Consider the following 18,198-nt stretch of genomic DNA (forward strand, 5'->3'; position numbering starts at 1 on the left):
TACAGAATTACTGAGTGCATCAAGTATTTGGGGGCCTGTATTAGAGAATGCTGAGGGGGGGGGAGAGATTATCGGTGATACTAGATGTTTTCCTTTTAAAGCTTTGATCATCCGAACCAGCATGATACTATATAAGTTACCTTACTTGAGATATTACAAAGTAAGGACATTTTCCTATATTTTTAGAAACATAGATTTTCAGAGAGAATAAGAATGTTACTGAAGGGCAAAATGTTTCAGTGACAGCACAGTTCTCAATATTAACTTATTTTTATAAACCAGTGTATTTAACTCCAAATATGATTTCATCTGACTTTCCGTATTGTAAAGGAAATGCATAATCATGAAACTAAAGTTATGTAAGTATTTGATTAAGAAGAAGAGACATTGTTTAGAGACAAATATTTAGACATTCTTTTAAATTTCCTGCAATAATAATGTTCTTTTGTCTTGTAAATGAGCCTTGAGAATTTGAGAGAAATTCATGACACATTACAGTCATGAGTTTTTATAGCATGTAGTTAGCATTACAGAAAAGATTCTGTGCGCGGTGTTGTAGCCGAGTTGGTTCCAGTATATTGTCTTTTATTGGACCAACTTCTGTTGGTGAAAAAGACAAGCATTCGAGATTACCCCGAGCTCTTCTCGGTAAATTCGAAACCGTGTCGCATTCACCAACAGAAGTTGGTGCAATAAAAGAAAAGATTCTAATATTTATTGTATTTTCTTAAATTAAAACAGTAATATATGTTCCCAAAGTACATTGTTTAAAGCAATCAAAGAAAGGCTAGGAAATATTTTTGTATAGTGGGCATGTGATTATACTTACATGATTTGACGGTCTCCTTTGTCTTTGTATCTCTGGGAAGACTTTGAATACATTTGCTCACGAGGACTCATTTCACTTTTCCATTCCTGTTTAGTTTTTGAATGTGTGGAAAACTATCAAAGTCTTCTTTAGCGCAGTTCTATGAGAGAATAGGACCTGGTTTCTCATTATAGTTCAACTCAAGAGAAATTTTTTTAGTACTTTTTAGAAACAACCTGTGTATTCTGAGTGGGCAAGATTACTTTCGAAGGAAAGATCACCTAAAAGGGACAATAAGGGCTAACCACGAAAATAGTTTTGCTCAGGAGTTTAGATGTATATTTTGAACGCGCAATCACTTGTGCTATTGGGTTTAAAAACTATTGCTTTCTGTCAAACGCTTTAGAACTGCGCTTAGCTGAATCTCACCCATAGGAGTGTTTGTGGAGAATGTGGTTAATACATGGAAATTGTTGTTCTTGTACATATTCATTACACAGACACACACCAAGACGTACACCCACACATATACGCATATATATGCAAACAAAGGCAAAGAAATCTCAAGAATTGTAAGTTTTACACTATCAATAAATAGATACCCACACATCTATATCTATATCTATCTTTCTTTTTATCTATATTGAAAAAGCATTTAGACTTTACATTTATACTTACATTAGAAAACAGTTATTTATACTTCAAGGCAATGCTTTTATTATACTACATGTTTTGCATTTCCATGCAAATTAGGAGCACAAAACAAAACAAGCAAATCTACATGTTTGTGAGTAGTACTGTACCGGCGCCTTGATAAGATCGCTGCTGTTGCAGTTCTCCCGTTGAGACTCAGAGTGCCGCTGTTGGCCAATGCGGAGTCAGGGCTGGAGCTGGAGATCCACCGGAGCCTCCTGCAGTGCGATTGCTCCGTCACGCAGCGCAGATCGCAGAGGAAACAACAGAGAGACCTTCCCAGTCCGGCTGAGAAAAGGGAACTGCCGTGAGAACACACAATACCGGAATGTTTATCCCTCTGCTGGGATGGGATTTGTAAACACCATATGTAACCAAAACAGAGAAAGGAGAGAGCAAATCAGGCAGAGGCAGGAATGGAAATCAGGCGCCGAAAGCCGAGCCGGGCAGTCACACGGCAAGTACTGTTGTTTCCTTTCTTATTGTCTTTGCTCTGCCGGGCGGTCTCGGAGCAGATTCGTTATTCCATACCTGAGGAAATGGCGAAAGGTTCCCTTGTGGGGAATCTCGCCAAGGATTTGGGATTAAATATCAGAGAATTGCAGCAGCGAAAGCTCCGTGTCAATTCGGAAAAGCAATACTTCAGTGTGAATGGGGAAAATGGCAACCTGTATGTGAATGGCAGGATAGACCGGGAGGAGATATGTCGGGAGACACCCGTTTGTGTCCTGACACTCGAAATGGTTGTGGAAAGTCCTTTAAATGTTTTCCATGTGAATGTAGCGATCCAGGACATTAATGATAACGCCCCGCAGTTTATCAAGAGTAACATTGGTTTAGAAATCAATGAGTTAGCACTGCCGGGTACACGATTTCCCCTACGACGAGCGCAAGATCCAGATACCGGGATCAACTCAGTGCAGAGTTACCAAATCAGCAAGAGTCCGCATTTTACCCTGGCTGTGAAAGAGAGCCCGGATGGAAATAAATACCCAGAATTAGTACTGGAAACATCTTTGGATCGGGAAAAACAAAGTTCCCATCACTTGATCCTGACGGCTGTGGATGGGGGAGATCCAGTCAAATCTGGGACGGCTCAGATTAGGGTTAATGTCACTGATGCCAATGACAATCCCCCTGTGTTTACTGAGGAGATCTACAAAGTCAGCCTTAGGGAAAACCTACCACGAAGCTCCTTAGTCCTTCAAGTGAAAGCCACGGATAAGGATGAAGGATTAAATGCGCAAATCACATACTCATTCAGCAACGCGAAGGAAAATGCTCGTACAGTGTTTCACTTAGATCCTGCGAACGGAAGAATTACAAATACAGAGTATTTAGATTTTGAAGAAACAAACACATACATGCTGGAAGTAGAAGCTAGGGATGGAGGTGGACAAACTGCTCACTGCAAAATACAAATAGAAATTTTTGACGAGAATGACAACGCCCCGGAAGTGACATTTACATCAGTGTCCAGCCAAATACCGGAAGACTCAGCGCGCGGGACCGCGATAGCTCTGATCAAAGCCCATGACCGAGATACCGGAGAGAACGGACAGGTCACCTGTTACATTCTAAAGAGTCTGCCATTTACAATAGTGTCCTCCTCTCGCAATTATTATAAAATCGTCACGGAATCTTCTCTGGACAGAGAAAGGACCCCGGAGTACAATATCACAATCACCGCCACAGACAAAGGCTCTCCCCCACTCTCCACCCAGAAAACCATCCTGTTGCAGATCTCAGATATCAATGACAACGCGCCTGTCTTTGAGAAACCTTCCTACACCGCCTATGTGCCAGAGAACAATCCCTCTGGACCATCTATTTTCAGTGTAAAAGCCTCAGACCGGGATCTGGACCGGAACGCCCGAGTCACTTACTCCTTCCTGAGCAGCAACCTCGAAGAGGTGCCTCTCTCCTCCTACATCTCCATTAACTCCCAGACCGGAGCGATCTATGCGCAGCGCTCCTTCGACTACGAGCAATTCCGGGAGTTTGAGCTGCAAGTGAAGGCCCAAGACGGCGGGTCCCCGCCTCTCAGCAGCAATGTCACCGTCAGGGTGTTTATTGTGGATCAGAATGATAACGCCCCTCGCATCCTGTACCCTTCGCTCGGAGCCGATGGCTCCGCCTTGTTCGAGATGGTGCCTCGCTCGTCCGAGGCAGGTTATCTGGTGACTAAGGTGGTGGCGGTGGATGCTGACTCGGGACACAATGCCTGGCTCTCCTACCACCTGCTCCAGGCCACGGACCCGTCGCTCTTCAGCATGGGGCTGCAGAGCGGGGAGATCCGGACAGCCCGCGCCTTTGCGGACAGAGATGCTGTGAAGCACAGGCTGGTCACCCTGGTGAAGGACAACGGGCAGCCGCCTCTGTCCGCCACAGTGACTCTCAGCCTGGTGTTTGCCGAGAACTTCCAAGAGGCTCTTCCGGAAATGAGCGACCAATCGAGTGACTCGGCATCTCAGTCTGATTTACAGTTCTACTTGGTGCTGGCTTTAGCCCTGATCTCATTTTTCTTCCTCCTGACCGTTACACTCGTTATTGTGATGAAATTGCGAAGTTCAAGGAAACCTAAATTACTTCAGTGTTTTGGTCCGGAGCCTTATTCCAAGACCGGCTCTAGGTTTCCACCCAACTATGAAGATGGGACTTTGCCTTATTCCTACCAGTTGTGTTTGTCCTCAGACGCCAGGAAGAATGAATTCACTTTCCTGAAATCTAATGTGCAGATGGACAGGAATATTCTGTGCAGTGACAGCTCAGGGACGGTGTTTATTGGCAATGGAACAAGCAGTTTACATGGTGGGACGGAGACTGCTGGGGAGGTGAGTTTCTGTTTTAATGCCTCATATACTATCTTTATAGAGAATACGCAGTCAGTGTGAAATACTGCCTTAATGTGTTTAGGCTTTTCTTTTGTACCCATTTCCATAATATTTGTGGCCTCAGACTTTGTCCTCAGGTGGAGGACAGCGAAAGTTATCCCCATTTTATAAAGTATAAAGCTCACCACAATGGGAATAAGTGACCTGGGCATTTCAGAGAGGAATTCTGCGGTTTACCACAAGATAAAACTCAAATTTTCTAAGGCCCTATCCACTTCCTTAACTGCCAATCTCTTCGCTCTTTCCAAAGAGCTCTTTTCTCTCATTTGAAAATATTTAAATTAAATTAAATTAAATAAGTGCATTTTGCAGCGATATTATGTACCTGCTCGCCAATATGATGTGCTTCTGCTAACGACAGAGAAAAATAGGACAACCTTTTAATTTTAATATGTAAAGTTCCATTAATACTCTTTAATATGCTTCTTTTGAACTGTTTTTGTTAAAAGTGCATAAGTTAAAACTGCCAAAAGTTTTGAAGTTGTTATAATCACAAATATGGAAAGTGCGCTCATGGTTTGGCCAATGTCTTGCCTCTTTCTTGTGAATTTTATAGCATGATATTGGGATATGGTGTCATATAAAGCTAGATTTTTTATGACTTTATTATTCACCAGTGGGAAAGCGATGAGGAAATTTTGTAAGTCATCTTAAATAAGTGATGATATAACCGTAACACATTACCATAGTGTGTTCTAGATATGGCACATCATTTACATGGAGGAAAGTATTTTACAAATATCTGAGCGATGAAAAACTATTATAGGGCTATTTTTCTGTCTTTATCTGCACTTGTCAGGCCAAGTTTTCTTAGCTACCGTGAATCCAAATATTCAGGGGATCATAGGGAGCCATAAATATTCGTAAAATTATATTTGAAAGCCTTTTTATACATACAGCTGGCATTTTGGGGGGACGGCTCTCTGCACTTTCCAGATCCCAGAGCCCTCCTAAGCAAGTGTTGAGTCCACTGGAAATGTTAAACTCCTCCTTTGCAATATCCTAGATCTACTTATAGCCCTCCAGGATCTAGAGATATGGACCCAACTGTCCCAGAGTTATGACTGAACTGAATATTAGCTACCATGAATTTCGGGCCAGTTTAAATATTTCAAGGTAGGGGAAGGCGCATAGTCCATAATTTTCCTGGAAAGTTTATAGTTCAAAATTTCAGACTGTTAAAGCATCTTAGCGGTTTGGAATGTTAGAAAATTTCCTGGGGGTGGGGGTGGGTGCAGCAGTGGCCAGGGTGCAGCTGAAGTGGTCAAACATGCATGAGAAATTGAATAATCATGTGATATTATTAATCATATTGCTCTGCAATTTATTAAATTGATATTAACACCACATATCTAGCATGTGTCTGTATATATGTGTTGGCTGTGTACGTACATGCACTCGTGTATCCTTTCATATTTGGACTTTATATATATTCCTCTTGTGGCAGTATATCCAGGAAGCTAACAGCCTCTTATTGTCATAGATATTATAAAGCTGAATGTGAAACTTTATTGTACAATTTTTGTATCACCCTTTTGACGAGCCCACCCACAGATAGCGCTCGTATGGCTCCTATATTTCTATGTCATCAAATGAGCTGATAATGAATATAGTGAATTAATGACAAATTTGACTGAGTCAAAATATCTGAAATATGAACAAAATATTATTTAATGCGACAGATGTACAAGTCAGGTATAAGGTTAGGAAACGAGGATATCAGTATATTACAACTATACAGTTAGTCAGCAAAATTCTCATAAAATTCACAGTTATATGGAAGTGCCACATATAAAGAGAGAGTAATAACTCTGGCAAAATCGATGTATGTTAGATGTATGTTAATTCATAGAAAACATATCAAAATTGCAGATATATTATCAGTAACTTTATAAGAAATTGAGTCAGATTCGCCTCCGACAACAATGTATTTGTTTTCTGGAGATATATTGGACTCCCCTATTTACCTGCAAAACAGAACGCAGCATATTTTAAAAGGTTAAATGTCAAATATAAATACCAACGTACACACTCCAGCACAGAGCTACTGCAGTAATTGGTTGTGACTCTGAGCGCCGCTGTTCACCAATCAGGGAGAGAAACGCGACGAGAGATCCAGCCAGCCCAGCCCTGCTGTTACACAGCACAGAACCCGGAGATCAGACTCTCACTCCCCGGGTCTCTCTGGACTAAGCATTAATGGACGATACTGGCTGAAACTGGCTCCTGATTTGATACCCAATATTTTCGGAAATATTTGACCAAAGATAAAATCCAAACGGAGACATTCCCTGACAGAGAATCGGCGGCGCTACATCAGCAAGGAAATGACCCGGCACTGTACAGCGCGAGTCCTATTCTGCGTGATATTGGTTGCCATTTCGGAGGCAGTTGCTGGGCAGATTCGCTATTCCATTCCGGAGGAAATGCAGAAAGGCTCTTCCGTGGGGAACATCGCAAAGGATCTGGGGCTGGATGTAGAGCAGCTCTCAGACAGCGCCGTTCGCATTGTTTCCAGAGGTAGGACGCAGTATTTTGCTTTGAATTTTAAGAGCGGCCATTTATACATCACGGAAAGGATAGACAGAGAAGAGATCTGTGGTGGGATGGAAATGTGTCTGTTAAATTGTGAGGTTATAGCTCAAGCTAAAATGAAGCTTTTTCCGGTCGAAGTAGAAATCACAGATATTAATGATAATGCTCCCAGCTTCCTGTCAGAAGAATTCGATTTAAAAATCAGTGAAACAGCAGCCCCAGGATCACGGTTTTCTGTGCGTCAGGCAGAGGACCCAGATATGGGACTAAATTCCATCCAGAGCTACCAACTCAGCAGTAACAGGCATTTCTTACTGGATGTAGAAACGCGATCTGATGGAATAAAATGCGCTGAATTGGTGCTGGAAAAGTCTCTAGACCGGGAAGAACAAGCAGTTCACAAGCTAATCCTCACAGCCACTGACGGGGGAGATCCAGTCAGATCCGGCACTGCGCAAATCCGCGTAATTGTTCTCGATTCTAATGACAATGCCCCAGTTTTTAGCCAGCCTGTCTACAGAATGAGCATTTGGGAGAACGTGCCTGAAGGTTCCCCGGTTGTCACAGTAAAAGCCACTGATCCGGATGAAGGAGTCAACAAAGAGGTGAAATACTCTTTCCAAAAAATCACAGACAAAGCTTCCCAAATGTTCCACTTGGACCCTAAAACTGGTGAAATAACAGTCGTGGGCAAACTGGACTTTGAGGAAGCTGCATTATATGAAATTGAGGTGCAAGCGCATGACGGGGGAGGCCTTTTTGACAGATCCAAAATTGTAATCGTTGTTCGCGATGTGAATGACAACGTTCCGGAAATCGCTCTCAGATCTCTCATCAGCTCGATCCCCGAGAACTCTCCCCCGGGGACTGTCATCGCCCTTTTAAATGTGCAAGATCCAGACTCAGGAGAGAACGGGGAGGTCACGTGCTCCACACTCGGCAACCTCCCCTTCCAGCTGAAGAAACCCTTCGAGAATTACTACAGTCTGGTGACAGACCGAGCTCTGGACAGGGAGCACGTGGCAGCATACAACATCACAGTGACCGCCACAGACAATGGGACTCCTCCTCTTTCTACAGCCATCACGATCCCACTCCGGATTTTAGACACGAATGACAACTGTCCTCTGTTCGATAAAACATCCTACGCCGGCTACGTCACGGAGAATAACCCGAGAGGAGTCTCTGTTTTCTCCCTGAGGGCGAGTGACCCCGACTGGGGGGAAAACGCGAGAATCACTTACTCCATTAATGAAGGAAACAGAAGCGAAGTGCCTTTGTCCTCCTCCATCTCCGTTAACTCCAAGACTGGGGCTCTCTACGCTCTGCGCTCCTTCGATTACGAACAGTTCCGGGAGATTCGGTTCCAAGTGCAGGCTCAGGATGGGGGTTCCCCACCTCTCAGCAGTAATGTCTCCGTCACTCTCTTTATACTGGATCAGAATGACAACAGCCCGCACATCTTACACCCCTCCTTTCCCACCGATGGCTCCACGGGAGTGGAGTTGGCCCCTCGCTCCTCCGAGCCGGGTTACCTGGTCACTAAGGTGGTGGCGGTGGATGCAGACTCCGGGCAGAACGCCTGGCTCTCCTACCAGCTGCTGAAGGCTACAGAGCCGGGGCTCTTCTCTGTAGGACTCCACAGCGGTGAGATCAGGACAGCTCGCTCCTTTGTAGACAAAGATGCGCTCAAGCAAAGTCTGGTGGTTTTGGTGAAGGACAACGGGCAGCCCCCTCTCTCTGCCACGGCCACTGTCACGGTGGTGGTGGCTGACAGCATCTCCGAAATCCTCTCCGATTTAAGCAGCCTCTCAGCTCCTGCAGACTCCCAGTCCAGCCTCACCTTGTATTTGGTGATCGCTGTGGCTTCCGTTTCTTGCTTGTTCTTTACCTTTATCCTAGTGTTACTGGCCCTGAGGCTCCGCAGGTGGCGAAACTCGCAGCTGTTTGACTCCTCGAGTGTGACTTTCAGTGGATTTCCCGTCTCGCAGTTTGTGGGGATCGATGGAGTCAGAGCTTTTCTTCATTCCTACTCACATGAGGGTTCTCTAACCACGAACTCCAGGAAGAGCCAATTCAACTTTCCCAAATCAAACTATTCAAATACTCTGACCAGTCAGCAGACTTGTGAGATAAAGGATCCTATTCTAGTTACTGGAGAATTAAACATTAGTAACGGGGATCAGACCTCGCTTCAGGTGAGCTAATATTTTTGGCCGTTTTTATGGTCTAAATACATTTGTGGAGCCAGTAAAGGCACTTGTAATTCATTTGGAATTAGATTATGTGGTATTGTAATCAGCGGAGTATTTGGTCACTACATATAAATAAAATGTTTGTGGGTACAGTAAGGTTTGTACTGAGCTATAAAGAAGAGATATTCTAAATCACTTTATCAGTTCCTGTTAAATAGAGATTGATATAAAAACCTGGCACTACCTTTGTCTATTTTTGGTGATGTGGACCTATAATTATAGTTAAATTTATCTGTCATTGGTGCAGGGATATTTCAAGATTTTTTTCATTGCATCATAGGATAGATTTTGAGCACACGGGTTTATTAGAACCAATTTTAACTTCCCAGAGATGCTTGAAATTTGAGACACGTATGACTGGCAACCTTTTACTGTGTTTCCTTAGGGCAGTTCTATAGGAGAACTTTGTCTAGTGCGTACTTACAGTTCAGTTTATGAGACTGGAACCTTTTCTTAGTTGATTTAGAAATACTTTCTGTGGTGGACAGATTTTTTTAAAGAAAAAAATTAATCTAAAAAGGACAATAATGCTCTACATGTAAGTAAGAAAATTGTTTCGCTCAGAAGTTTTCTTTGAGGCCCGTGGCCGCTCATGTCATTCTCGTATTAAAAATATTATCTTGTGTCCAACAATAGGTAAGTATCTTTGGGTGTATTTCAGGTATGTGGTAGATGTGATTCTTTAAATAGAAATTGTGAAAAATTTTGGAAAGTTCTTACCATTATTCATATTCATACATACATACACACATACATACAAATATATATTTAAAGAATCAGACCCACCACATGCACAAATATGGCACAGAAAACTAAGGCCTGGCACTATCCACAGATGGATAGATACACGTGTGCAGAAGCAAATAGCATTCACGGCTATTTTTTATTTTTCTTTATTATTTATTTATTATTATTTACATCTATTTTGTGATTCACTTGTTTACAATTAGGGACAATCATTTTAAAATGCTGTACATATAGAATACATTGTAAGCAGAAAATAAAACCTCCCATGGTAGTCACTTGAGCTCTACTGGCACCTGAATAAGATCGCTGCTGTTGCAGTTCTCCGGTGGAGACTCAGAGTGCCGCTGTTGGCCAATGCGGAGCCAGGGCTGGTGCCGGAGATCCACCGAAGCCTCCTGCAGTGCGATTGCTACGTCACACAGCGCAGATCGGAAAGAGCATAGCAAAGAAACCTTCACAGTCCGGCTGAGAAAGGGGGACGTCCTCGGAGCTCTCTGTACACATAATCAACAGGCAATCCGGGCTCTGTCTGCGATAAGTTACTGTTGATTCCCTCTTTTCTAATGTAATGAAAACAAAGAAAAAGAAACAGGAAGAAGAGAGGAGTTCTGACCGGCATTGGGATGGAAATCAGCGGCCGAGAGCCGGGCTGGGCAGTCACACGGCAAGTACTGCTGTTTCCCTTTTTATTGTCTTTGTTCTGCCGGGAGGTCTCGGGGCAGATCAGTTATTCGATTCCTGAAGAAATGGCGAAAGGTACCCTTGTGGGGAATCTCGCCAAGGATTTGGGGCTGAGTGTGAGAGAACTGCCGCGGCGAAAGCTACGAGTCGTGTCTGGAGCTAAAAAGCAATACTTCAGCGTGAATGGAGAAAGTGGGAACGTCTATGTGAATGGCAGGATAGACCGGGAGGAGTTATGCGGGACATCTCAACTCTGCCTCATAAATTTCGAAATTGTGCTGGAAAATCCTTTGAATGTTTTCCACATAAATGTCGCGATCCAGGACATTAACGATAATGCCCCGCTTTTCCTAAAAGACAGCATCGATCTACAAATCAGTGAATCCAGTTTGCCAGGGGCTCGATTTCTCCTTGAATATGCTGAAGATCTTGACGTTGGGATGAACTCTCTACAGAGTTACCAGTTGAGCCCCAATCACTATTTTATCCTGGAAGTCAAAGAGAGCCAGGATGGAAATAAATATGCAGATTTAGTGCTGCAAAAATCACTGGATCGGGAAAGCCAGCGCAACCTTCACTTGATCCTCACGGCTGTGGATGGGGGTGAGCCGCAGAGAGTTGGGACGGCCCAGATATGGATTAATGTCACCGACGCCAATGACAACCCCCCCATCTTCTCTCAGGAGCTCTACAAAGTCAGCCTGAGGGAAAATGCACCGACGGGCTCCTTAGTGCTTCAGGTTAAAGCCAACGACAACGATGAAGGTTCAAATGCTCAGATCAGCTACATTATTAGCAAGGTATCAGAAAAGACCCTTCAGAAATTCAGCCTGGACTCAGAAAATGGAGAAATCACAATAAAGGAGCCCTTGGACTTTGAAGAGACACGTGACTATACCATGGCAGTAGAAGCAAAGGATGGAGGCGGACTAGTGACACACTGCAAAGTGGAAATAGAAGTTATTGATGAGAACGACAATGCCCCCGAAGTGACATTCACATCTGTGTCCAATCCTGTCCCAGAAGATTCAGTACCTGGGACAGTGATAGCTCTGATCAGTGTTAATGATCTAGATTTTGGAGATAATGGAAAGGTCTCATGCCATTTCCTGGATGATTTTCCGTTTACTATATTGTCGTCTTCTAATAATTACTACAAGCTCCTCACAGACAGCACCCTGGACAGAGAAAGGACCCCGGAGTACAATATCACAATCACTGCCACAGACAAAGGCTCCCCCGCCCTCTGCACCCAGAAAACCATCCTGTTGCAGATCTCGGATATCAATGACAACGCCCCTGTCTTTGAGAAACCTTCCTACACCGCCTATATGCCAGAGAACAATCCCTCGGGGGCCTCTATTTTCAGTGTAAAAGCCTCAGACCGGGATCTGGACCGGAACGCCCGAGTCACTTACTCCATCCTGAGCAGCAACCTCGAAGAGGTGCCTCTCTCCTCCTACATCTCCATTAACTCCCAGACCGGAGCGATCTATGCGCAGCGCTCCTTCGACTACGAGCAATTCCGAGAGTTTGAGCTGCAAGTGAAGGCCCAAGACGGCGGGTCCCCGCCTCTCAGCAGCAATGTCACCGTCAGGGTGTTTATTGTGGATCAGAATGATAACGCCCCTCGCATCCTGTACCCTTCTCTCGGAGCCGATGGCTCCGCCTTGTTCGAGATGGTGCCTCGCTCGGCCGAGGCAGGTTATCTGGTGACTAAGGTGGTGACGGTGGATGCTGACTCGGGACACAATGCTTGGCTCTCCTACCATCTGCTGCAGGCCACGGACCCGTCGCTCTTCAGCATGGGGCTGCAGAGCGGGGAGATCCGGACAGCCCGCGCCTTTGCGGACAGAGATGCTGTGAAGCACAGGCTGGTCACCCTGGTGAAGGACAACGGGCAGCCGCCTCTGTCCGCCACAGTGACTCTCAACCTGGTGTTTGCCGAGAACTTCCAAGAGGCTCTTCCGGAAATGAGCGACCAATCGAGTGACTCGGCATCTCAGTCTGATTTACAATTCTACTTGGTGCTTGCTTTAGCCCTGATCTCATTTTTGTTCCTCTTGACAGTGACACTGACCATTGTGATGAAATTGAGAACGTCAAGGAAACCTAAATTACTTCAGTGTTTTGGTCCTGACCCTTATTCCAAGACCGGCTCTATGTTCCCACCCAACTATGAAGATGGGACTTTGCCTTATTCCTACCAGCTGTGTTTGTCCTCAGACGCCAGGAAGAATGATTTCACTTTCCTGAAACCAAATGTCCAGGTAGCAGATAATATTCTGTGCGGTGAAAGCTCAGGAACGGTATTTATGGGCAACGGATCTAGTAGTTTACATGCTGAGACGCAGACTGCTGCGGAGGTGAGCTGGTGAACTTATAATTTCATATTCATCTTTGTTTGAAGATTTTAAAGTAACTCTTTTCATCTTTAAGAAGTGTAGGAGGTCGTTGTGGAATTGAACCGTAGTCGTTTTTAGACTGTTCCATGGCGCACACAATTGGCATCTCTGAAACACTGATGAAGTTGTTTCCACAATACTCCTGCCTTTTAGAGTAGCTTCATTTTACCCATTTTACTGGGGAGGAGCTGAGGCACAATGGGAACAACTGTAAGATAAAGGTGGAAAAAGAAACGATTAAACTGCTTCTCTTGCAGCAGTCTTTTCTAAGAGTTCGATAGGAACCTGATAGGTTAATAGAAAATGAGTACTTGTGGCACCTTAGAGACGAACCAATTTATTTGAGCATAAGCTTTCCTGAGCTACAGCTCACTTCATCCGATGCATACTGTGGAAAATACAGAAAATGTTCTTATACATACAAACCATGAAAAAATGGGTGTTTACCACTACAAAAGGTTTTCTCTCCCCCCACCCCACTCTCCTGCTGGTAATAGCTTATCTAAAGTGATCACTCTCCTTACAATGTGTATGATAATCAAGGTGGGCCATTTCCAGCACAAATCCAGGGTTTAACAAGAAGTCTGAGGAAGGGGGGGGGGAGGAAAAAACAAGGGGAAATAGGTTACCTTGCATAATGACTTAGCCACTCCCAGTCTCTATTCAAACCTAAGTTAATTGTATCCAATTTGCAAATGAATTCCAATTCAACAGTCTCTTGCTGGAGTCTGGTTTTGAAGTTTTTCTGTTGTAATATAGCAACTTTCATGTCTTAGTTATATATATATATATATATATATATATATATATATATATATATATATATATATATATATATATATATATATTAGTTAATATAGACACAAACATATAAATATTCTATTGGTCCACGGATGACCCACCCCTTACGTGTCCCTTATGTAACATGATTTTGTGGTGTGATATAAAAGTTTTATTGGCATAAGTTTGTGATGGCTGAATTACTCAACAGTGGCAAAGATATTAGAGCGTTATGCGGGTCATTCAAAGGAAGTTATGACAAAATCGTTACAACACCTCTTCCTGTAGTCTGTCTATGTTCATATCTTACAAGGGGGACATTTGTTTTACAAGTAATGTACAGAGTTTTAAAACATTTTAATTGGACCTGTTTTCTTTGTAACTGCTCCTTCAAGTTAGGTTTCCTTAGTTATCATGAGTCCAACTGTTCAGTAGGGGTGTAAAGCCAGATACTTTAACATTTAAATGATGCATTTAAAAAGTCTTTGTATATAAAAGTGAATGTATAATTGTTAAGCTGTCTGGGGTGGCTCAAAAGCCCAAGTACCAATCACAGGACAGGCTGTTAAGATGCAGGGCACAAACTTCTAACTGGTTGTGAGTTCTATATTTAAATTTCACCAACCAAATAGCAAGTGTAAACTACTCAAGCATTATTATAGTTTGAACATGGAGTCATAGACAGTCCCCTGGGGTACTCTGGTCTGTCTTGCCACCTAGGTAAGCTTACCTCTCTGATAGATAGTCCCTTATCCCAAAAATCATAGTCGCTTATCCCAAAAATCATAACAATATTCAAGTTACTCCCGGTCCCAAAGGACCAATCACTTACCCCAGGTCAATGGCACATTGGATCCTTACAATGCAGACAGCACTTGTAGCCAGGTCTATAGTAAATTAACTAATGATTTATTAAATAGATTTATTAAATTTTATTAAGAAAAATAAATTAGAGTGTTATTTACAAGATTAAAGCAGATAAACGTGCACTGACAAATGAGTTACAGCCTTAGGTTTCATAAGGTGATAGAAGCTGCTCTAATATGGAAGCTCTATATATCCTTTAGGGCTAACCTTGGCTATGCAGCTGTGGATCCCTTGCTTATTCTTAGAAATCTTGCCCTCCCAAAGTCCAAGCTGCAAAGAGATTCAGTTTCTTCTTGTCAGAGGTCTCCATGCCCTTCCCCCAGAGTTCAAACTGATGGGAGGAATCCACATGCATGTCTGCTCTTAATGCCTGTGAGGGAGGACCAACAAATCAACAAAGTCTTTTGTCCTCTGATGTTCCACAGTGGTTTGTCTGATGTCTATAGGCCTTCTTTGTTGAGAAGGAGCTAACATCTCCTGTGGTAAACTAGTATTTCACGCTTGCTTCTCTTCTGACTGGGGGAGTTTACAGTTTCAGAACAAGCACTTTTACAGTTACAGAGCAAATGCTTAAACATTACTTTATAATATGGGGTAGAGAGATTATAAGTGAGATTAATGTATGCAGCAATTTACAAGCATTTCATAAAGTCTAAACACTAAACACATTTTTATAAATCTAATAATACCTGTTTTAACAATACTAATACACAGATGAGCCAGACTTGTTTCCAGATATGCATTTATCAGTGTTCAGTTGAGGTCTACTGGCCGTGGCATGGTTTTTAAAAAACAGTTTTTCTACACTTTCCCAAAATAGAAGCATGTACTGGATACCACTGGAATGCTATAACTCCTTTTCAACAGCAACAGACAGTGCTCCTATTTCTAGCCTGCAAAAAGTGGACTCTTCCTATTCTCACTGGCTATTGACTACTATGGGCCCAAGGGCCAGTGTTTTTATTGTATTTTATTTCTTTAATTTTTATGTGAGGAAGGTCATATACCACTTTGGAGGGGAAAGGGAAACATGAACTTGTCTGGTTGGTAGTCTTAAAATAGTGATTTAGTTTTAGCTTCTCGAATATTTACAATGTTAGATGTTTTTGCCATGGAATAGGTGTATTACTGGTCAGAGTGTTCAAAAGTATACAACAAGCTGTAGTATTATGTGATTTTATTCACTATATGTCTCAGCAATTGATTACATTGACGTTAGGAGTATGCGTGTGTGTCCCATATGTGTGATTTGATATTTTAAATGTTTGCATTATTGGAATATATATTCCCCTTGAAGTAGCATTCTTCTAGTAGCAATTCCAATAGCTCTCCATTGTTCTAGATATTATAAAACTTTGTTTGAAGACCACCAGACTCATAAATATATAGAGTAAAAATTATTTTATCACCTAATAGATAAAGCCAACCCATAGATAGCACTCCTGAGTCCTTTATTTATATTTAATCCACAGTGCAAGAATGGAGTTAAACAACAAAAATGAACAAATCAAATAATAAAAAAATGTGAAATAGTACATCTACTGACATAGAAGTCAGGTATAAGTTTACTACAAAGATATAAGCATTTAGCAATTGCACAATGCATCATCAGAATGAAATGCCCAGAGGATAGTTGGATTTGAGAAACATGTATCTCATATATATATATAGATAACTCTGGACCAAGCTATTTGTAATTCATAGTCAAGTAAACAAAATAAACAAAATTAAACCACTAAAACTTTATAAGTAACAATCAGTCCTACAAACACAAATTTTATTCCTTGGGAATGCTTCAGATTTATGTACTTAATAATGAGAAAACAACATATTTATAATGTGAACTCTCAAATGAAAGTACTTGTCAAAAACTCCAGCGTGAAGGTTCGGCAGTTATTGATTGAGACTCTGAGCACCGCTGTTCACCAATCAGGGAGAGAAACGTGATGAGAGATCCAACCAGCCCAGCCTGGCATTTAGGCAGCACAGAACACAGAGCTCAGATTCACACTCACCCAGTGTTTAATTTGTGCCAGGGTTTGCCAGGACTGAGCCCCTGAACCTCTGGGCTTGATAGGTCAGTTATGAAAGTAAAAAGATTGCTTGAGCCCCAGCACCCCTTTTACTACAAATGAAGCATTGCACTCAAGGGATCTGGACTGAACAGTAAGGAACTATATTCTAGGAATGAATTTAGCTTTGCTTTAACTATCAACATTACTGGTAACGTTCTGCCAAAGACAGAATTAAAACACAGTCATTCAGTGGAGGAGAATCAGGAGCTCCACATCCACACTGGCACGGGGAACTGTGAGCACCTACCTCAGGGCAGACTGTCACAAGCAGGGCAGACACCCCCAAACTGGTGATGTGTTCTATAATTAGATTTCACCAAGCCAGTAACAAATGTGAACTCCTGGATAGGGTGACTAGACAGCAAATGTGAAAAATCAGGATAGAGAGTGGGGTGTGATAGGAGCCTATATAAGAAAAAGACCCCAAAATCGGGACTGTCCCTATAAAATCAGGACATCTGGTCACCCTACTCCTGGATCACAATGCCAGTTTTACCATGGAGTCACAGACAGTCCCCTCAGACTCTCCAGTCTATCTTGCCACCCCCACAAACTGGACTTTGTGATAGAAGGTCACTTAAACCAAAAATCACACTACATGAGGTTGCTCCCAGTTCCAGGAGACCAGTCACTTACTTCTCATTAATTGGTATTTTAGATTTTACACCAAAGATAGTGCTAGTAGCCAATTCTATAGTAAACTAATGAAAGGTTTATTAGCTAAGAAAAGGAAATAAGAGTTATTGAGCTGTTAAAGCAGGTAAAATATATCTGTGGGTGAGTCACTGTTTGGAACTCCAAATGGTGACAGTGATGTACTAAGCTGCCAGTTTCCCAAAGGTCTTTTCAATGTTCCCAAATTCTCTCTGGGGATCTCTGCTTTGCATCTGGTACACTTCCCTCAAAGAGTCGAAACAGTCCAGAGATGAAAGATCTTTCCTTGAATCCATACTTTTTGCTTCTTCTCACAGAAAACAAGTTGACAGTGTCACTAGTGTGGGCTTTTCCTTTGATGAGGGAGAGTGAGGAATGCATTTTGCATCTTTGACCTCTGATCCTCACACACAATGATGACTTGCTTTGAAATTAGCAGGTTTTTTGTTAAATTTCTTCATTTGCATTTCACAAGGCTTCTTGCTTGTTTGATGGTTCATTTGATAGGTTATTTAGTTACAGGAGTATCCACAATGTAATGTTTGCTACTGCACTCAGATACATATAAGAGAAAACAATGCAAGTAACGTCCCACTAGTTTTCAAGTAGTTTAAACTCCAAATACACCCTTATACATTTAGCAATTACATTGATCTATACTGGTACACAAGTGAATTCGCCAGGGGCTCTGGCATAAGCTGGCACCTGGTCTGCCAGCGTCACACTAGACAACTGAACATTTGGTCGATAGATACATCTAAGTCCATTATTGTTCCATAGAAAGGAGATCTCCTAATTCCCTTT

General features: G+C 42.5%; 2 protein-coding genes across 28 annotated transcripts in view; both read left to right on the forward strand.

Moving 5' to 3' along the window:
* The window catches only part of LOC125641569 (protocadherin gamma-C5), a 426,447-nt gene that overhangs the window by 333,396 nt on the left and 74,853 nt on the right, over positions 1-18,198 (forward strand). The window contains exon 1 of one of the 27 annotated variants that reach the window (XM_048861723.2): positions 1,713-4,335. The exons of 24 other annotated variants lie outside the window; for them this stretch is intronic. In XM_048861723.2, coding sequence (XP_048717680.2) covers positions 1,918-4,335 — 2,418 coding nt within the window. In that variant the 5' untranslated portion in view covers positions 1,713-1,917. Of the gene's footprint in view, positions 1-1,712; positions 4,336-6,932; positions 9,129-10,362; positions 12,980-18,198 lie in introns of those variants that run through there. 2 more of the 27 variants (XM_048861739.2, XM_048861708.2) reach the window with 2 other exon arrangements.
* Positions 1-18,198, forward strand: part of LOC142068331 (protocadherin gamma-B2-like) — a 153,077-nt gene that overhangs the window by 72,551 nt on the left and 62,328 nt on the right. The window lies entirely within an intron of this gene.

Source organism: Caretta caretta, chromosome 8 (genome assembly GCF_965140235.1).
Source record: "Caretta caretta isolate rCarCar2 chromosome 8, rCarCar1.hap1, whole genome shotgun sequence".
Lineage (NCBI taxonomy): Eukaryota > Metazoa > Chordata > Testudines > Cheloniidae > Caretta > Caretta caretta.